Source organism: Plutella xylostella, chromosome Z, assembly GCF_932276165.1.
Source record: "Plutella xylostella chromosome Z, ilPluXylo3.1, whole genome shotgun sequence".
Taxonomy (NCBI): domain Eukaryota; kingdom Metazoa; phylum Arthropoda; class Insecta; order Lepidoptera; family Plutellidae; genus Plutella; species Plutella xylostella.
This window is the reverse complement of record NC_064012.1, coordinates 9264793-9281740: the sequence shown is the minus strand read 5'-3', so window position 1 is coordinate 9281740 and position 16948 is coordinate 9264793. Positions and strand designations below refer to the sequence as shown.

At 37.8% G+C, this 16948-nt stretch overlaps 1 protein-coding gene across 7 annotated transcripts; it reads left to right on the top strand.

Moving 5' to 3' along the window:
• Window positions 1-430: 430 nt before the first annotated feature.
• Window positions 431-16183, top strand: LOC105389688 (transcription initiation factor TFIID subunit 4). 7 transcript variants are annotated; one of them, XM_048632567.1, is made up of 14 exons: window positions 431-1294; window positions 3470-3634; window positions 4158-4304; window positions 4724-4933; window positions 5139-5282; window positions 5962-6105; window positions 7335-7469; window positions 8677-8838; window positions 10481-10676; window positions 10995-11112; window positions 11415-11601; window positions 14322-14495; window positions 14860-15024; window positions 15410-16183. In XM_048632567.1, exons 1-14 carry the CDS (start codon window positions 431-433, stop codon window positions 15536-15538), a joined length of 2940 nt encoding a protein of 979 aa, XP_048488524.1. In that variant the 3' UTR covers window positions 15539-16183. The 7 variants fall into 7 exon arrangements, with proteins under 7 accessions (XP_048488524.1, XP_048488523.1, XP_048488525.1 ...); XM_048632566.1 differs by having other exon boundaries at window positions 11415-11610; XM_048632568.1 differs by lacking the exon at window positions 3470-3634 and having other exon boundaries at window positions 11415-11610.
• Window positions 16184-16948: the final 765 nt, after the last annotated feature.

Genomic DNA, 16948 nt, shown 5'->3' with positions numbered 1-16948 from the left:
GATGGAGTAGGTATGTTTTTTTTAAAACTACACAAGTTATAAAAAGAACATACCTACTCAATCTTTATCGCACACAAATATCGTAGGTCATTCTTGGCTACACAACTTTGGCTTTCTCGTTAGAGAATTACTTAACTATGAACCATAAAATTCTCTTGCTTGTAACTACCTCAGCGAGTTTAGTACCTAGTAGATACCTCATACATATCATATCATACTCTACGCAAGTAGTCAAAGCCTTCATCCGACATTGTAATCATCAACATTCTAAATTATAAACTCTCGGGAATGAAATCTCATTATTTTCTAGTAGGTTGATTTTATTATAGTGCTTTTGGTTCAGAATAATAATTTTCTCACAGATAAAAACCGGTAATATTTTCGATTCACAACGGTTTACTAACTAATGACATGATTGGCTCATTAGAAAATGGCGTCAGCTCAATTTTTAGAAGATGCTCTTTTCAAAGACGTTGACGAGTCCGACGTAAATGCCATTGTAGGGTCTCTCGAAAATCAATTAGAAACCCCGTCATCTTCTCAAAATACTATTGGAATTAATAATCAAAGTCAAAATAACGTAAACGCGAGTGGAAGTGCTATTAATGGCGTACAAAAATTTATAATCAGCCAAACCAACCCTAACGAACTAAAAAGTGTTAACTTTGCAGTTTCTAACCCTAATACACGGGTTTCTTACAGTAATTTACAAGGTCCAGTGCATTCTACCTACATTAATGTGTCACAATCACTACAGAACAGTGCTTCCAAAAGCAATGATCCCGTGAAAGTTATTTACTCTCAAACTTCACAATCGCTAGTGAATCCTGTAACATCCAATATAATAACTATCCCACACTCATTGTCTAACGGAAGCATAGGACTAGCTCCTCAGAACTTTATTCAAAGCGTGCCGCAAGCAAGTGTCGGTGTTAACCAGAACTTTAACAAATCTTTGACCATGCAGCCACCGCTCGTCATTAAACAAGGCACTACAACGGGCCAAGTGGGTATACAACCTGGTATGGTAACTGTACCCATGACAGTAAACTCCAGCATGTCTGGCTCAATACAGAATGTGATGACCTTAACTAAATCTGCAGGACAAACTGTGGTGCCCTCATCTCAAACTATGGGTGGCAATTCACAGCCTACAATAATTCCCAATGTTCAAATATTAAATATGAGGCCTGGAGCACCAGGAGTGACTGCACCCAAGTCTGTGGCTACTGTTTCACCTAGAGTAGTAATTGGAGCACCGCAAGTAGTGGGGTCGAGGCCGGCCGCGCCTGGGGTGAGTAGCTTCCACCTCCACTCTATGCACATAGCGCCATGCACTGCTGAAGTCAACCATCTGATCACCTCTCATAAATAAATGTTTAGTTTTAAAAATAAAACCCCATCTGACCAACATAGCATGCAAAACTTCCCAAAACTAAACTATTATGTCCATTTACTTAACAATTTCACCTCTGTTCTTGAACAATATAAAATGTGAAATTTCAATGTGCTGCGCATCATGTTCTTAATGTTTCCATTCCAGTGATGATGATGACTGTTACCTCCCTCCCTACTGATCTGATATTTGTTTAAATATCATGCTTTGTATAATAATTGGCTAAACCTCATTTAAAATTTACATAATTTCATAATTGAATGATCACAAATAATGGTGTTCAACCAGGTATTAATTAACAATATAAAAATAGATGAACCACACTACTAATCTTTAACAGTCATGTGTACAAACAAATCACTCAGTTCAGTAACCTCTATGTTAAATGTTGTTTGCTTATAATTGTACTTATACTAAGTAAATAGGTTTTTTACTGTTATTTATAAGGCTTTGCTTCGTGGTGAAGTCTTATAAGTTTCACCATCACACAATAATCATCCTTCATGTTGGTGGTCCCTTCCTGCATACAGCCATTGTTAACAATTACATACATGTGACCCATGTGTAATAGATCAAACTTAAGGCACACTTTTTTTTACTTTATCTTAGGAGACTAGATATAATTCTAGTGATGTAAAATTATTTTATAAAATTTTACTATTTTATCTTATTATAACTGTTATTATTAAACTTTTTGTTTTTTTATACAGTGGTGGAAAATTATAATCCTGTAAGATATTTATTTTAGTTATAGTGATGAAATAAAAAAATTCAAACTAGTATGGTGACATTTGGTCTAATTAATATAAACAAATAGGTATGTTTTTGTTTGTAATTTAGAAACCATGGCTATTCTGTACATAGTTTACAAGTTGAATTTCTTTTACAACTTGTAGTTAGTTTGAGTGATTACAAAGTGAATGGTATCAATAAATTTCAATCAAAATTAGTTTTGTGAAGTCATTTTATGTCTTCAATAATTTAGCTTTGTAATTACTTTAACCTTATTTCATTTAAGAAAAAATATTAGATATGTGGATCTGAGGAGAGGAACTACTGATTTGTCATTTTATATTTATGTGTATATTATGATAGCTGTGCTGCAAGGAATTATCCCAAAAACTGGACACTTTTTATAATATTTCAATGTGTAGATAGTTATTTTAATTTAATGTGATTTTAGACCAACATTATACTAGACAATTTTATTTGATAAAATGTAAACAAATCAATTTTATGCTATTTTGCGAATTAAGTTATAATATGCGATTAATATAGCGAATTTCAAATGAAAAATTCTCATAATCATTTCATAACCAAAATTGATTAGGAGTAAGTCAGACCAGACTATAATATAATAATATATTGAAGGAAAACTTAACAAAAAATTATAGAAAGGGTACCATATGCTTTTTGTATTTTGGATGAATCTATCAGTATGATACACATCTATGTACAGATACACAATAAATTATAATAACTGTTGAGGCAGAATATTATTTTAACATTCTCACTTTTCATATATCCCATATCCCATTCCATGGGGAAAGACATCAACCATTCAAATAAGGGTGGTTTTTATTTGTATTGATACCTACATTGATTGATGCATTGATGAGACATCTGATCAGATGTCTTTCCCCGTGGAATTGTATATAGTAAGGATTGAATCTACCCTGGCTGCATCAGCCAGTTTGTTTCATACAAAATCTTGAGTAAGGAGTCATGAAATGCAACTACTGAAAAAATCAAACAAAAAAACAGTTCAAAAACATATTTTACATAGGTAGGTAAAATAATAGTCTTAGAAAACTAAATGGGCTATTTAAGTTTGATCTATTCCATACGGGAGCCTTGTGTGTCTCTGAACTTATATGTTTCAATATGCACAAATAGATGTTTACCATTCGTCTACATCGTTCATTCATTAGATTTTTTTATCTAACAAATGACCTGCTTTAAATTCATTCTTATAACAAAATTATTACACAACCTTAGTCGAATCAATAAAAAAAAAAAGTCGAAAAAAGAAACGCCTCATTGGATGAATTGAAAAAGAGCGTTCATTTTTAGATAACGCTGCAAACACTACAAGGTCTACAACCGGGGCAGCAGGGTCATTTGTTGTTAAAGACTGAGAATGGTCAGTACCAGCTGCTGAGGGTGGGGCCGGCGCCTGCGGCCAGCACGCTCGCTGCGCCCCCGGGCCAGACCATCCGCCTGTCGACCGTGCCGGCCGTAAGTAGGCACCGCCTAGCGCCACCGCAACCCACCACTCTACTCAACACCTACTACCAACATTGGACAATTTCGAAACTTTCTAAACTCGCGTTCGCTTTAACAACCGAAAAAAAAACTGTACAAACAAATGAAATTGTCCAATTCTTCCTCTTGGTTGTTTTTCTAATTCATCACCAAGTATGTATCACGCATGAATGATCAATGAAAATAGTTTTTTCGGTGACGGTGCATGCACTAAGGTAAGTTCAAACTTATATGCATGATTATAATAGTTTCATTCGATGTCGTTGATCGATATTGTAGTTGGATGTTAGTTGTTAATTATAAGCCTAGATTATATATCTAATTAATTCTAGTACAATAAATAGGAGTACCTATAGATTGATGAATATAAATACCTAATGACTGAAGCTTGAGTACGTACAGTTGAGAGTTCTAGAAGAAGCTTGTTGTTAGCGGACGCATGGAGGGTTGTAGTTGCGAGCGTGGCGCGTTGAGTGACGGTGGTTGTTTGCCGCAGCACCCTGGTGTGGCGACCGTGTCGACGAGCGTGGCGACGCCGCAGATGCAGCCGCAGCAGATGGCCGGGTCTCCCGTGCCCGCGCCCATGGTGGCCGCCTCCGTAGCCTCGCCATCGCCCGTCTCGCAGCCCGCCGTCACCACACAGGTTTTTATGCTAGCCTTACTTTTTGTGTAGTTTAGTACTCGGTGGTCGCTCAGCTTGGAGGTCCTCCTGACGAAGATTTCATATAGCGCCCTTCTTACTATTACCGGCTACGACTATGTATCGGTGCTGTTCTAAGGTTGTTGCCCCAGCGGGCGATAGCGTCTTGGACTACCTTTGTCTATTTTTGGTCTCGATACACTCGACAACTCGTTATCGTTGTGTGTCTACACATTGCGTATAATACACTAAACATTAATTGCTGCCAACTTGTTGATGTTATTTCTACCCAAAAGAGTGTTGGCCCAATCACCAGTCCTTGACCATCCTCACACAATCTATTGGCTTCTTTTTTATTATAAATATGTACTTAGTCATAATAATAATATAACCTATTCCTAAATTATTTCTCCATCCAACAGAAACCCTCAGATAACACAAAGGAGAAGTGCAGAAACTTTCTCGCGAATCTCTTGGACTTGTCCAGTAAAGAGCCGAAGTCTGTCGAGAGGAATGTCCGGAATCTCATCCAGGAGTTGATAGACGCTCAAGTGGAGCCCGAGGAGTTTTGCGACAGGCTCGAGCGACTGCTCAACGCCAGCCCACAACCGTGTCTTATAGGGTTTCTCAAGGTAACTGCCCTCATTCAAAATATTAAGACTGACTAAAACCGACTTTCCTCATGAAGCCGGGCTGTGTGAACGACCCTTAAGTACGAAAACTCTTCTACAAAACGTTATCTTTCACGGTCGAATCATAGTAACTTATCCAAATTCATCAATAATGAAATAGACACCAAATTTTCCTTTTTTCTTACTCTGTAGTTCATTGTTACAGAAAAGCTTGCCACTACTGCGGCAGTCGCTAGTGACGAAAGAGTTGATAATTGAAGGCATCAATCCCCCGTCGCCCCATGTGGCGTTTTCCACTGGACCGACTCCGCCAGCCCAGGCCACCTTGGCTGGCACAAATATGCACTTGGTAAGTAGCAATCTAATATGCGTGAAATTATATCAGTTTGTAGATATTGCTAAAATTCATTAATAAATAATTATACTAATTGGCCAATGGTTGTAAAGTTGTAACATAATTTTATTATGTTTTTCGACTAACGTATTAACACACTGTTAATAATAAGTCCATCATGCTGATCCATTGTGGTTTTTGGGTTCAGACATTTGCGTATTACCAAAACAGTTTTAATATTGTTTAACTATGGTTTGAAGCCCTCTGTTTTACGTTTAACTAGTTTTTGTAGTAAGACCGTTGGGGTTTTTGTTTTGTAGATATAACATAGCCATATCGTAACTGTGTAAAAATTGTATTTCTTGTTACCCAACAGATTATGTCCGCCGGTTTTATTATTATTAGGGCTGATTTTTCAATAGTCAGATAAATTATATCTGAGGAATAAAATTGTTGCTGTCATTGTCTAATACAAACATTCAGACGCGACAGCATCAGAATTATTCCACAGATAACCCTTATCTGTCCATTGAAAAATCAGCCCTTAGAAATGTAGTAGTAATAATAATAAAATCTGGTGAACCAAAAAAAAAGTGTTTTTTGTAAATAATGCATTATTGCGAGTTTCCTCACGATGTTTTCCTTCAGCGTAAGAGTGATTATATGTAACATTTTGCATTCCTTATGGATACAGAGTGATTACGACAGCAATGGCAGCAGCGGCAGCAATGGTCATACCTTGACCACGTTGATGCCTGCGCTGCCGTGCACGATGCCGTCCTCGCCTACCATGCATTATAATATAATCTCACCCACAATGCAGGTCCTTAACTCCCAGGTCAGACGAACACCCGTCTTCTTAGTTGTCTCCATTGTCTCTTCCCCAAACGGAATTATCAGTCAAGTCCCCTCGAATCATTTTCTGTAAAAAAAGAGCTACTTTTGAGCGTGTAATCAAAAATTTCATCGAAATCTTTGTATTGAAAAAAGTTAATGAACATAGGAAATACTCACATATTTTTTTGTCCTAGGTAAACTACCCTATAATTTTATGACACAATAACATTGCTTCGTTGATGTTATCGAATGGTGTCGAAGAAACAACTAAGAATATGAGTGGCAGGATAGGATTCAGTGGATTCTGTGTCTTCGCTTTGTCTTGACAGTAATTTGTGTATGAATGTATGTAGTTACAGGAATGTAACTTTCGCGATCTATCGACGTTGATGTGACTTTTTGTTAAAATCGTTTTCTATTTTCATGATAGCTTATTTATATTTTTTAAACTGAATTATTTCGGTATATTTCTTTATTACGTAACTATATTTTCTTTGCTTTCGTTGGTATATTGAAAAGTGTGCATGACTGTCAAATTACGTTTTGATATTTAGTCAACACATTTTGCTAACTTCTTGTTGATGTTTATTATGACTATTGTGAAAACCTTCTTTTATATTCTATAAGTACGAGCGTTGGACTCTGTAGTCTGCAGAGGGCTCACTCTAGTGAAACCTTTATGAATTCACGAAAGCCTGGTGAACTGTGGTTCGTTTTAATTTAACGTGTCAGACGGGCAAGCGGATCCTATGACGTGATTAGCGTAAAGTTCTTATGGCCAATCACGACTACTGCTATGACAACTGCTCCGTTATAATTAACAACTATACAATTTCTTTCTGTTGTAATGTTTGAGGTTTCCTCACAATGCCGAAATTTGTCCTTGTAACTTCACGGCATTCAGAACTACTTTCTTTAGTGAGAAGCTGAAAGCTCACAAAGCCCATCGCTCTTTTCGACTGATGTCATCATATATGATCTATCTATACCTACATATCTTGATACCTTATCAAATGTACTATTGTCTGTTTTTTTTTCTCAGATACTAAATTGACAGATTCTGAACGGTTCATCAGCAGACGAACCCGGGTTGGACCCGCGATTAAGTGAGGTATCATTCTATTGGCGGGACTCCGCGGGACAATCAACTGTTGATGAACCGTTCAGAATCTGTCAATTTAGCATCTGAGGTTAAAAAACAGATTCTAACAATGATTCGTATGGACACAGAGTGATTACGACAGCAATGGCAGCAGCGGCAATGGGCATACCCTGACAACCCTCATGCCCTGCACGATGCCGTCCTCGCCTACGATGCATTATAATATTATCTCGTCACCCACAATGCAGGTCATTAACTCCCAGGTTAGACTAACTAACACTTGTCTTCTTAGTTGTCTCCATTGTCCTTTCCCCAAACGGAATTATCGGTCAAGTCCCCTAGAATCAGTTCAGGGTGTAAATGTCGGGATATTTTCTGTAAAAGAAAGGGCTTTTCAGTAATCAAAAAATTCATGGGTAATATCTTTGCGTTAAAAAAATCAAAGAAAATTGGAAAAACATTTTTTTGTTTAGGTACCTACCCTATAATTTTATGACACAATAACATTGCTTCGTAGATGTTATTGAGTGGTGTCGAAGAAACAACTAAGAATATGAGGATTCAGTGTCTTCGCTTTGTCTTTACCGTAATTTGTGTATGAATGTGTGTAGTTACAGGATAATGTAACTATCACGATCTATTGACGTTTATGTTAGTTTTTGTTAAAATCGTTTGCTATTTTCATGATGGTTTTTTTTAAGTATTTTCTTTCGGTATATTTTCTTTACTACGTAACTTTTTTTTTTCGCTTTCGTTAGTAAATTGAAAAGTGTGCATGACTGTCAAATTACGTTTTGATAACTTCTTGTTGATGTTTATTATGACTATTGTGGATCTCAATATAAAACAAGGCAGTTTGTTCAGTTGTTATTCAAGCAAATATATAGTGGACTTCACATGGTGTGAACCACTGAATTGACTACTAATTTAAAACGGATATTGTTGTGCTCTTGAGAAGTTCCATATCATATACCGTATTGTTAACAGTTCTTCTGTAGTTACAGCTACTTTCAAAATATGGTCATTCAGTGACTAACGCAAAGCCTTCTTTTATATTCTGCAAGTACGAGCGTTGGACTCTGCAAATCTGCAGAGGGCTCACTTTTGTGAAAAAATTATGAATTCACTGTGAACTGTGGTTCGTTATATATTAACATGGCAGACGGGCTAGCGGATCCTTTGACGTGAATAGCGTAATGTTCTTATTATGGCCTACCATGGCTACTCGATATCCCAGCTGCTGCGTTATAATAAACAAACCATGTATACAATTTCTTTGTGTAGATGTAAAGTTCCCTCAAGTCACGGCATTCAAACCTCTTTCTTTAGTAAGAAGCGGAAAGGTTACCCGATAACCTGCCGCCCACCGCTCTTCAACGTTTGCCTTATTTCACATATACCTACGATCTTTACCTATGTAGCATCTTGATACCTAATCAAATGAACTAACATTGGTCCGTGTGGATACAGAGTGATTACGACAGCAATGGCAGCAGCGGCAGCAATGGGCATACCCTCACAACTTTGATGCCTGCGCTGCCCTGCTCGATGCCGTCCTCGCCTACGATGCAAACCTATAGCATAATATCGTCACCCACAATGCAGGTCCTTCCGTCCGTCCTTAACTCGCAGGTTAGAGGAACAGTCGAACACCCGTCTTCTTAGTTGTCTCCATTGCCCCTCCTTTAATCGGAGTTTTCAATTCAATCTCCCCGATATTGTAGTTTAAGGGCTGATTTTTCAATAGCCAGACAAAAGTTATCTGGGGAATTATGTTGATGCTGTCGCGTCTGAAAGTTTGTATTAGACAGTGATAGCGACAAGTTTATTCGTCAGATAACATTTATCTGTCTATTGAAAAACAGCACTAGTAATTATCTGTAACAGAAAGGTCTGTTTTTGCCTTTGCGTCAAATGTCTGTTTTTTTGTAAGTTGGTAATGATTATATGGTCGATGGAATACTGAGCTCGTATACTACATCATTGTTAATTGTGATATTTAACACTGATCGGGAAAGTCTTCGGGGTGGAAACTTTTATTTATCATCACTACCAACATTATAAAAAAAATCTTACTTATCTCATTTGATGCAAGGCAACACCACTTTTTTCGTATAATTTCTATCTATAGTACATTCATTCTTACTTTGTATGAAAGGTAGATTTCTATGTGTGTCTATTTAATCAAAATAATAAAATTAACTTACAAACTACAGCTACAATAAATGGTTTAATTACGAAATTAATAATTTTTGCTAGTAAGTATTTCATTGGTTTTTATATTTTATATAAAAAACTATTTTTTATAAATTCAAATGAAAAAACACACTTCGGTTGTTTATCTTTTGTGCCAAGTTAGAATGAATGCAGTACAATATCATCTAACAACTGAATACCCTCTTGTTGATGAAGTTTTCCTGAAAATCTTAAAAATCAGTTAATGAAGGTACCCTGACAATTTTCTTTTCTCTTACTCGTAGGATTAATTTTCACAATAACATTGCTACGAAACAACTAAGAAAACGAGTGTCTGGATAGGATTCAGTGTCTTCGCTTTGTCTTGACGTAAATTTGTGCATGGATGTGTGTAGTTACAGAGTTCATGTAACTTTCACAAACTATCGACGTTGTTGTGAGGTTTTGTTTCATTTTCTATTTTCATAATCGTTAGTTTGTTTTAGATGAATGATACGCAGGTATTTTTCTTCATATTTTTTTATTTACTACGTATTATTTTCTATTATTGTCGTTGCTTTTGTCAGTATATTGTAAAGTGTGCATGATCGTCAAATACTTTTATCCAATTCAGCCAACACATTTCGTTAAACCCTTATTGTTTTATTATTGTAAGAGTATGAAAATGTTAGTCATGGCACTTGCTCGTCAATCAATTTATTCAGTTCGTTTTCATGCCAAGTGCCGAATGCAATTTTTCAATCATGTTCTTTGTTGAGCATCTATACGTAAACGCCACACTACCGCAACCATGCCCCACATCGATATATCGAAGGGTCACATCTCGTGAACCATAACTCAACAGCCTCACAGTTCCCCAGCCGATTGTCTTGATTAGACGTTGCCTGCGTTCCATTGTGTCGAACATTTCGTTCCAATTTGTTTCAATTCAACCAAACCGCTTCGCTAATTATTTTGATTATTACCTTTTCATTTTGTGCATGGTGCATTCTTTTAATTGGTGTTGTCCGTGCCTAACCTATTTCAGCAACTGCCAAAACAATTGCAGAAACCGGGCGGTACTATTGCCGTTTTACAGAATACGCCGCTTCAGTCGCAGCCTTTGAAGGTGAACAAGGTGTCTTCGCCGAAGAGTTCCATGTCCCTGGGCAAGGGCTACCGAGGGTCGCCCCAGCCGTCTGCCGCGCTGTCCACTGTGCTCACGCCGGGCAAGTCACTACTGCGGGACAAGGAGAAGAAAGCTACGTCTCAGTACTCGTCTCAGCAGTTCGCTGGTAATGTTTGTTTTATTTGATGAATGATTATTGCACCCTGTATAATTTACGGCGGCGTTTCTTGGCCTCGGAAGATCTTTGTTCGATGCAAAGTTTGACACAGGCTATAGGTGTTGGCTTCATTATTTTTTAACATGGTGATCCCCCAGTCTTGCAAGAACATGTCCAACAGTGGACCTTTATGAGATGTGAGTATCGTTCCTATGTTCTTCTTAGCTAGTCGGTGTATGTCACTAGCTGTAGGTTAGGATGACTGTGAGTTTTCGAATCGGTGATTGTGTAACAAGTTAAAATAAACCTTGAAATTTTACATTTCAGACGACAAAATGGCAGGTGACGACGACATCAACGATGTAGCCGCCATGGGTGGTGTCAACCTGGCAGAGGAATCGCAGAGGATCCTCGGATCCACTGAGCTCATCGGCACGCAAATCAGGTAAGACTGATTCAAATTATGCGCCTACATTACGGTGCTATTCCTGTAAGAATAGCATTCGCTACTCTCGAATACGCTTACATAAGAGGTCAAATCTGAAATATTATGATTTATGACTCTACTATAATTACACAATGCCATCATACACTATCATGTCTAGGATGTGCCATTCATACCATATACCATGGAGCATCCTTATTCCACTAGGAAACCAGTTTCGAGCGACTTATGTCACCGAAGCCATGTTAAAAGTCGTGTCAACTGCTCCACTGTTCTAACATAACCCCACCCTCATTCCCCAGATCATGCAAGGACGAGTGCCTGGTCCCGTCAGCCGCGATGCAGAGCCGGCTGAAGATTGCGGCCGCGTCGCACGGGCTGGAGGAACCCTCGGCCGAGGTCACTGGCCTCATCAGCCATGCGGTCCACGAACGACTGAAGAACATTGTGGAGAAACTGGCGGTCATTGCGCAGCACAGGATTGACATGGTTATTAAGGTGCCATTATGGTTGATGTTGTTTTTGCGTAGGGAATGCTAGTAGTTGGACGTGTACAATGTAGGAAGCTCGCTACCATCGCCTCCGGGCTGTTTCATACGTTGATATAATAATATTTCTAACATAATTATTTCTACGTGTATACGTTCATGGTTTTTTGCATTTTATGAAAACTGATAAAATGAAAAGAGAACAGAGATGACCAGTAACTTTGTCCGTTTTCGTAAAAACCTGCATGCAGGAGTCATCGAGTAGCAGTTGCTGTTATGCAATCTAGACCAACCTATAGTCCTGGAGAGACCTATGAGCTAATTCACTAATAAGATTGAAGGCTACCTTGTTACAGGCTGTTGTGGCTTTGTGTTTAAATTCAGAAACAACCATATGAAAATAATCCTATATGCTGAGGGTTTTGTCGATAAACCGGGGTTCGATTCCCAGACAGATTTCAAAGAGAATGAATATTTTTCGGTGTGACAATAAATGACAGTAAATGCGCCCTCCAAAACACAGAACACCGTGAAATGTGAATACAGCAAAGTCACATTTGAGATTTTGAGGATTACCTTTGCACATGATTGATTTTTCGTTTTATGTTTGCATTTTGCATGTGAGTATAAATATTATTGTAAGTATAGACGAGTACATTGTGTTATCTGTGGTATGTGCTTGCGCCTCGTTTATAATTTCCGAAAATAAAGAAACGGGAAATATAGCGGGAGTCTATTCGCCATTTTTATACTGTTTCTTTATTCACGGTCGTATGTACCTTTAAGCTTGCGTAGTATGTCTTGCTGGCGTTAGGCCTTTATGAGCGAAATGTAATATTTAAAAAAATGCATGCTTGGTGTACTCCTAGACAGCAAAGACGTACACACGTACCTATTTACTACCGGACCTTGAATGTGCCTAATAAAAAAAGGTCCTGCCAATATCTTATACATATAAAAGTGATTCGAGACTAACATAACATTGAAATATGCGTCTGCTTACCCCGCGAAGGCATACTTAGCTGAGCGTTAACGTTGCGATACTCAATAGATTTTTTCTATCATTACCTAATTTTCCAAAAAAAACTGCATTGTGAACAGAACTTACTTTGATGTTCTTGCCATTTAAATTTATACATTAGCGAATGTCCTGATTATTGTGTTTATTAAATTATTTCTTAATAGTCATCATCTCTAATCCACTTCTGGACAAAGGCCGGCCACAAGGAGCCCCACAACACTCTCTATTTGTCTTTCGTCATCGGTCTTGCATCTTACTGACTGAAATGCAATGATATCCTGCTGGCCATATTTTAATACCGATGTTCAATATCGTATTGCTGCAAGATTAAACTTTTGAACTTCTAGTAATTATTTATAAGCAACTTGCGATTTTCTAATATATTTATATGAATTTATATCATCAGCAATGGCGAAATCAGCAGCACAAAAAGTATTTATCCATTCTCCGAATAAAGGCGATTGCGCCAAGTGGCAAGATTAAATTTGGAGCCAAAATCTATCCTCCTTATTCATACAAAAGTTACAGAACGTTTTAGCTAATGAACTGTTCCTCTCTGTCAAGTAACAATTTGTTCTTGAATTTATGATCAATACAATCTGTCTATAGTTATGATCAATACAGCATGTGTATGATATAAACTTCGAAGTATACTAAAACAGCATCAGTAAAATTAAACCCTTACGACCTTTACTCATTGTTAGGTAAAGGTTCGCGAATTATACGAACGCTTATAATTCCGTCATTTGTATGTCAGTTTGTTTTTCATTAACGCTCTGACGCATTCAATCGCTGGCAGCTGGGCGTTTTCTAGTTTTTAATAGAAAGCTGCGGTTGTTTATATCAAATGTTTATATCTTGTGCGAAATTTATGATGTTTGTGTGTATGTATGTATGTTTGTTACTTCTTCACGTCAAAACGGCTAAACCGATTTTAACCAAATTTGGTATGGAGTTAGCTGACACCCTGGATTAACGCATAGGCTACGTTTTATCGCGGTATTGCCACGGAAAAACTTTTTAAGGCGAAGCGAAGCTCGCGGTAGCACCTAGTATGTTGATAAATATGAGATTTGAATCATTTGCCAAGCGGTTCTCTTTCACATTTATCCTTCCGTGAATCATTGGCGTATCATTTTATTAGTAGCGCGGCGGTTCGGATAAATTGATTTTAATATAAGTACTTTTCTTGCGTGCGTTTTGTTTTGCAGTTTACAACTTGTACTCTTTGGCGAACCAACAGCTGCGTTCTTTTTACGATTACCAACAATATTATACTTTGATTTATTACACTACTTGTTAGCTAAAATGGCGAAAAATAAATAATGCATTCAGCTTTAATGACCACTTCAATACTGCAGATAACACAAAAGTACTAATGTTTTTATTCTTCGTATAAATATAAAATTTTCTGATTTTTACAAACTACTCTCCCTTTGGATAAGGGGCTCTTTCTGTCTTAGGACAAGAACGAATATATTGAAAGCTCATGAAGATCTTACACCCTTATGGTATTAAAATAGTGATTTATTATAACTAACTCATAATTGACTCAAACCATTGTAGCTAATTTCCAACAGTCTATCAAGGTTTGAGTGTATGTATATTCTCACTTTCAAATATTACCTCCAAAAACAATCACCCTCTACCCAAACTCGCGTTAAGTATACCTCACCGAACCACAACCCTAATTATTACAGGCCGACTCCAAATACGAGGTGACTCAGGACGTGAAGGGGCAACTAAAGTTCCTGGAAGAGCTGGACAGAGTGGAGAAGAAGCGGCGTGAGGACTCCGAACGCGAGCTGCTGCTGAGGGCCGCCAAGTCCCGCTCCAAGAACGAGGATCCCGAGCAGGCTAAACTGAAGGCCAAGGTATATTTACTTTCTGTTTACCATATTCACGGTGACCCAGAAATCAGATTTTTGAAACCGCGGGCGCCATTGGTGTGCTAATACTGCTCGGTCGCTATTCTTCTATTGCTTGCAGCAGAGAAGCGCTTCTTATCATTCGTTCATTAATGCAACATGCATCTATGGCAATTTGAGTCAAGATGCATTATTTACATGAACTATAGTAATCTGAATTGTATTGCAACTTGTGGACATCTAGAATCTTCGGTAGGCTATCATTATGGCCACTTAGGCCCTACACTTACCCTTCAGGCGCAATGGTTCGGCTTTACATTTTGTCCAATTAATGAAGCATCTACTTACCAAAACCTGTCTTTCTCCCCAGGCCAAGGAAATGCAGCGCGCCGAGCTAGAAGAGCTCCGCCAACGCGAGGCCAACCTGACGGCTCTGCAGGCCATCGGGCCGCGCAAGAAGCCCAAACTGGAGGGCGGCAGCAACGGCGGCGGCGACTCCGCTAACACGACAAGCTCGCAGTCCAACTTCGGCATGGTGAGTGTAGTTTAACTGCTCTATGCTGAATACAAGGAACTGGAGATTTTTAATAGCCTATTTATTATACCACAGCTGATCAAGAAACCCTTTTTTCTTCCATATTCTGATCCTGTGCAGTTTTAATCATTTGCAAATTTTGCCAGGTTGTCCCGCGTCCAGCCTAACCTGGGCAGCAACTGACAACTAATCCTACTGACTGATCTTTTCACCACGGTTTGACAAACCTTATTCCTGTTCTAGTATTCCTCACTGGCTACCTGATGAGTAATGTATTGGAAGAGTAAGCATTTATAAAAGGTATAGGACTGAGCTTCTCATAAATGCCAACATGTTTAGAGATAAAACTAAATACTACAACAAAACCGTCGCCTTGCGTTCACAGAGCAGCCGCAGCCAGATGGCTCTGCGCACCCGGCTGAAGCGCATCAACCAGCGCGACCTCATCCATCTCATGGAGCAGGAGCGGGACACCTCGCACTCGCACATGCTGTACAGCTGCTACCTCAAGTGACCCTCCCTCTCCGAGCGCTGGGACGCTCACAAACAGAACTGCGAAGACAGTTCGCAAGAAGACCTCTAACAGGAAGCATACAGTTCGGACGACGAACTGTATGGGGACATTCAATTTTAGTGTCGTAAGCGAAGAGCGTGCAGTGTATATAGTTTGTAAATAGCTGTAGATATGTAAGTGACGAAGGTGATGAATAGACGATAAGACACATTAGTTGCAGTTATGTGCCTTTGTTATTGCGGAAGATCGTTCAATACTTGCAGGTTGATTTTCAATATTCATAGATCAACCTTTTGTACTTTTGTCAAAATTTGATAGGCATCTGTTGATTTGCATGAGGGCTTCCTAGCCAAGGACCATGTTTCCATATACAAGGGAATGATACATTGTGATGCTTGGGCGAAATTTTGTCACTACAGTAGAGTGAAAGGATTAGATATTGATGCGAGTCAATATCCAATTCTTTTTTATTAATGAAATAAGGCCACTAAAAAAAATATTTTTATATTATGCACACAGTCCAGAAAAGATAGTAATCGAGCAAGGTGTATTGAAAAATATGATTAAAATCGTACTGATTCCGTACAATAATAGATGTATGGTTAGTTGCAATTTTCTACATTTTAGAAGATTGAATAGCATAGGTAGTTTTTTCCTTTGTAATATCTATTTAAATCTTGCACTGCCTACACTTGTTTTTGAGACAACATGACAGTAATCTGTATATTTTAAAAATGCTGTTGGTGTAGGTATATGAAATAAACCATAGTGGCCACTAAAATGTAAGTATTGACAAGTATCTGCATGCATTAGTTATAAAATAAGCGATGTAACTGTAAACTGCCTTAAATGTTTTATACCTCTAGAAAGACAAATAGTTTAAATTTATAAATACGAATAATGTAAATAGTTAATTAAAATACATTGTATAGATAGAACAACAGCTATTTGATATAATACAAAATGTTGTTGGTAATAAATTGAGTAGATTTGTTTTATATCTAAGCACATAGTTTTGATAAAATATTTCAATTATAAAAGATAAAATTTTACCATACTCTGACTAACAACTCTGACTAAATACATGAACTGAAGACTGACGGAGGATGGTGAAATTAGGCCTAAGTATCATTGAATAACCAAAAAGGCACTTTTCTTATTGTTATTTTAGTTGAATTTCTTTATTTATATTATGATGGATTGTTTTAGTTACTCCTTGTAACATGATTTGTAGTTTTTTGTAGGATTACGCATGGTATTGAATCTGTTCAGGTCTCATTCAAGAGGGCTATATTGTGGCTGGTAATGAACAAGAACGATCAAAACTTTCCTCTAACCACAAACAGGACTTTATAGTTCGACTGTACACCTAGATCCAGTTTTTTTGTGGTAATAATATTTTTGTGTTTT

Excerpts from the sequence above, each read along its gene's own strand:
- LOC105389688 (XM_048632566.1), top strand. The coding sequence starts at position 431 with ATGGCGTCAGCTCAATTTTTAGAAGATGCTCTTTTCAAAGACGTTGAC. Across the intron at positions 5,283-5,961 it reads CTGGCACAAATATGCACTTG|AGTGATTACGACAGCAATGG; the intron begins GTAAGTAGCAAT and ends TTATGGATACAG. Across the intron at positions 14,496-14,859 it reads AGGCTAAACTGAAGGCCAAG|GCCAAGGAAATGCAGCGCGC; the intron begins GTATATTTACTT and ends CTTTCTCCCCAG.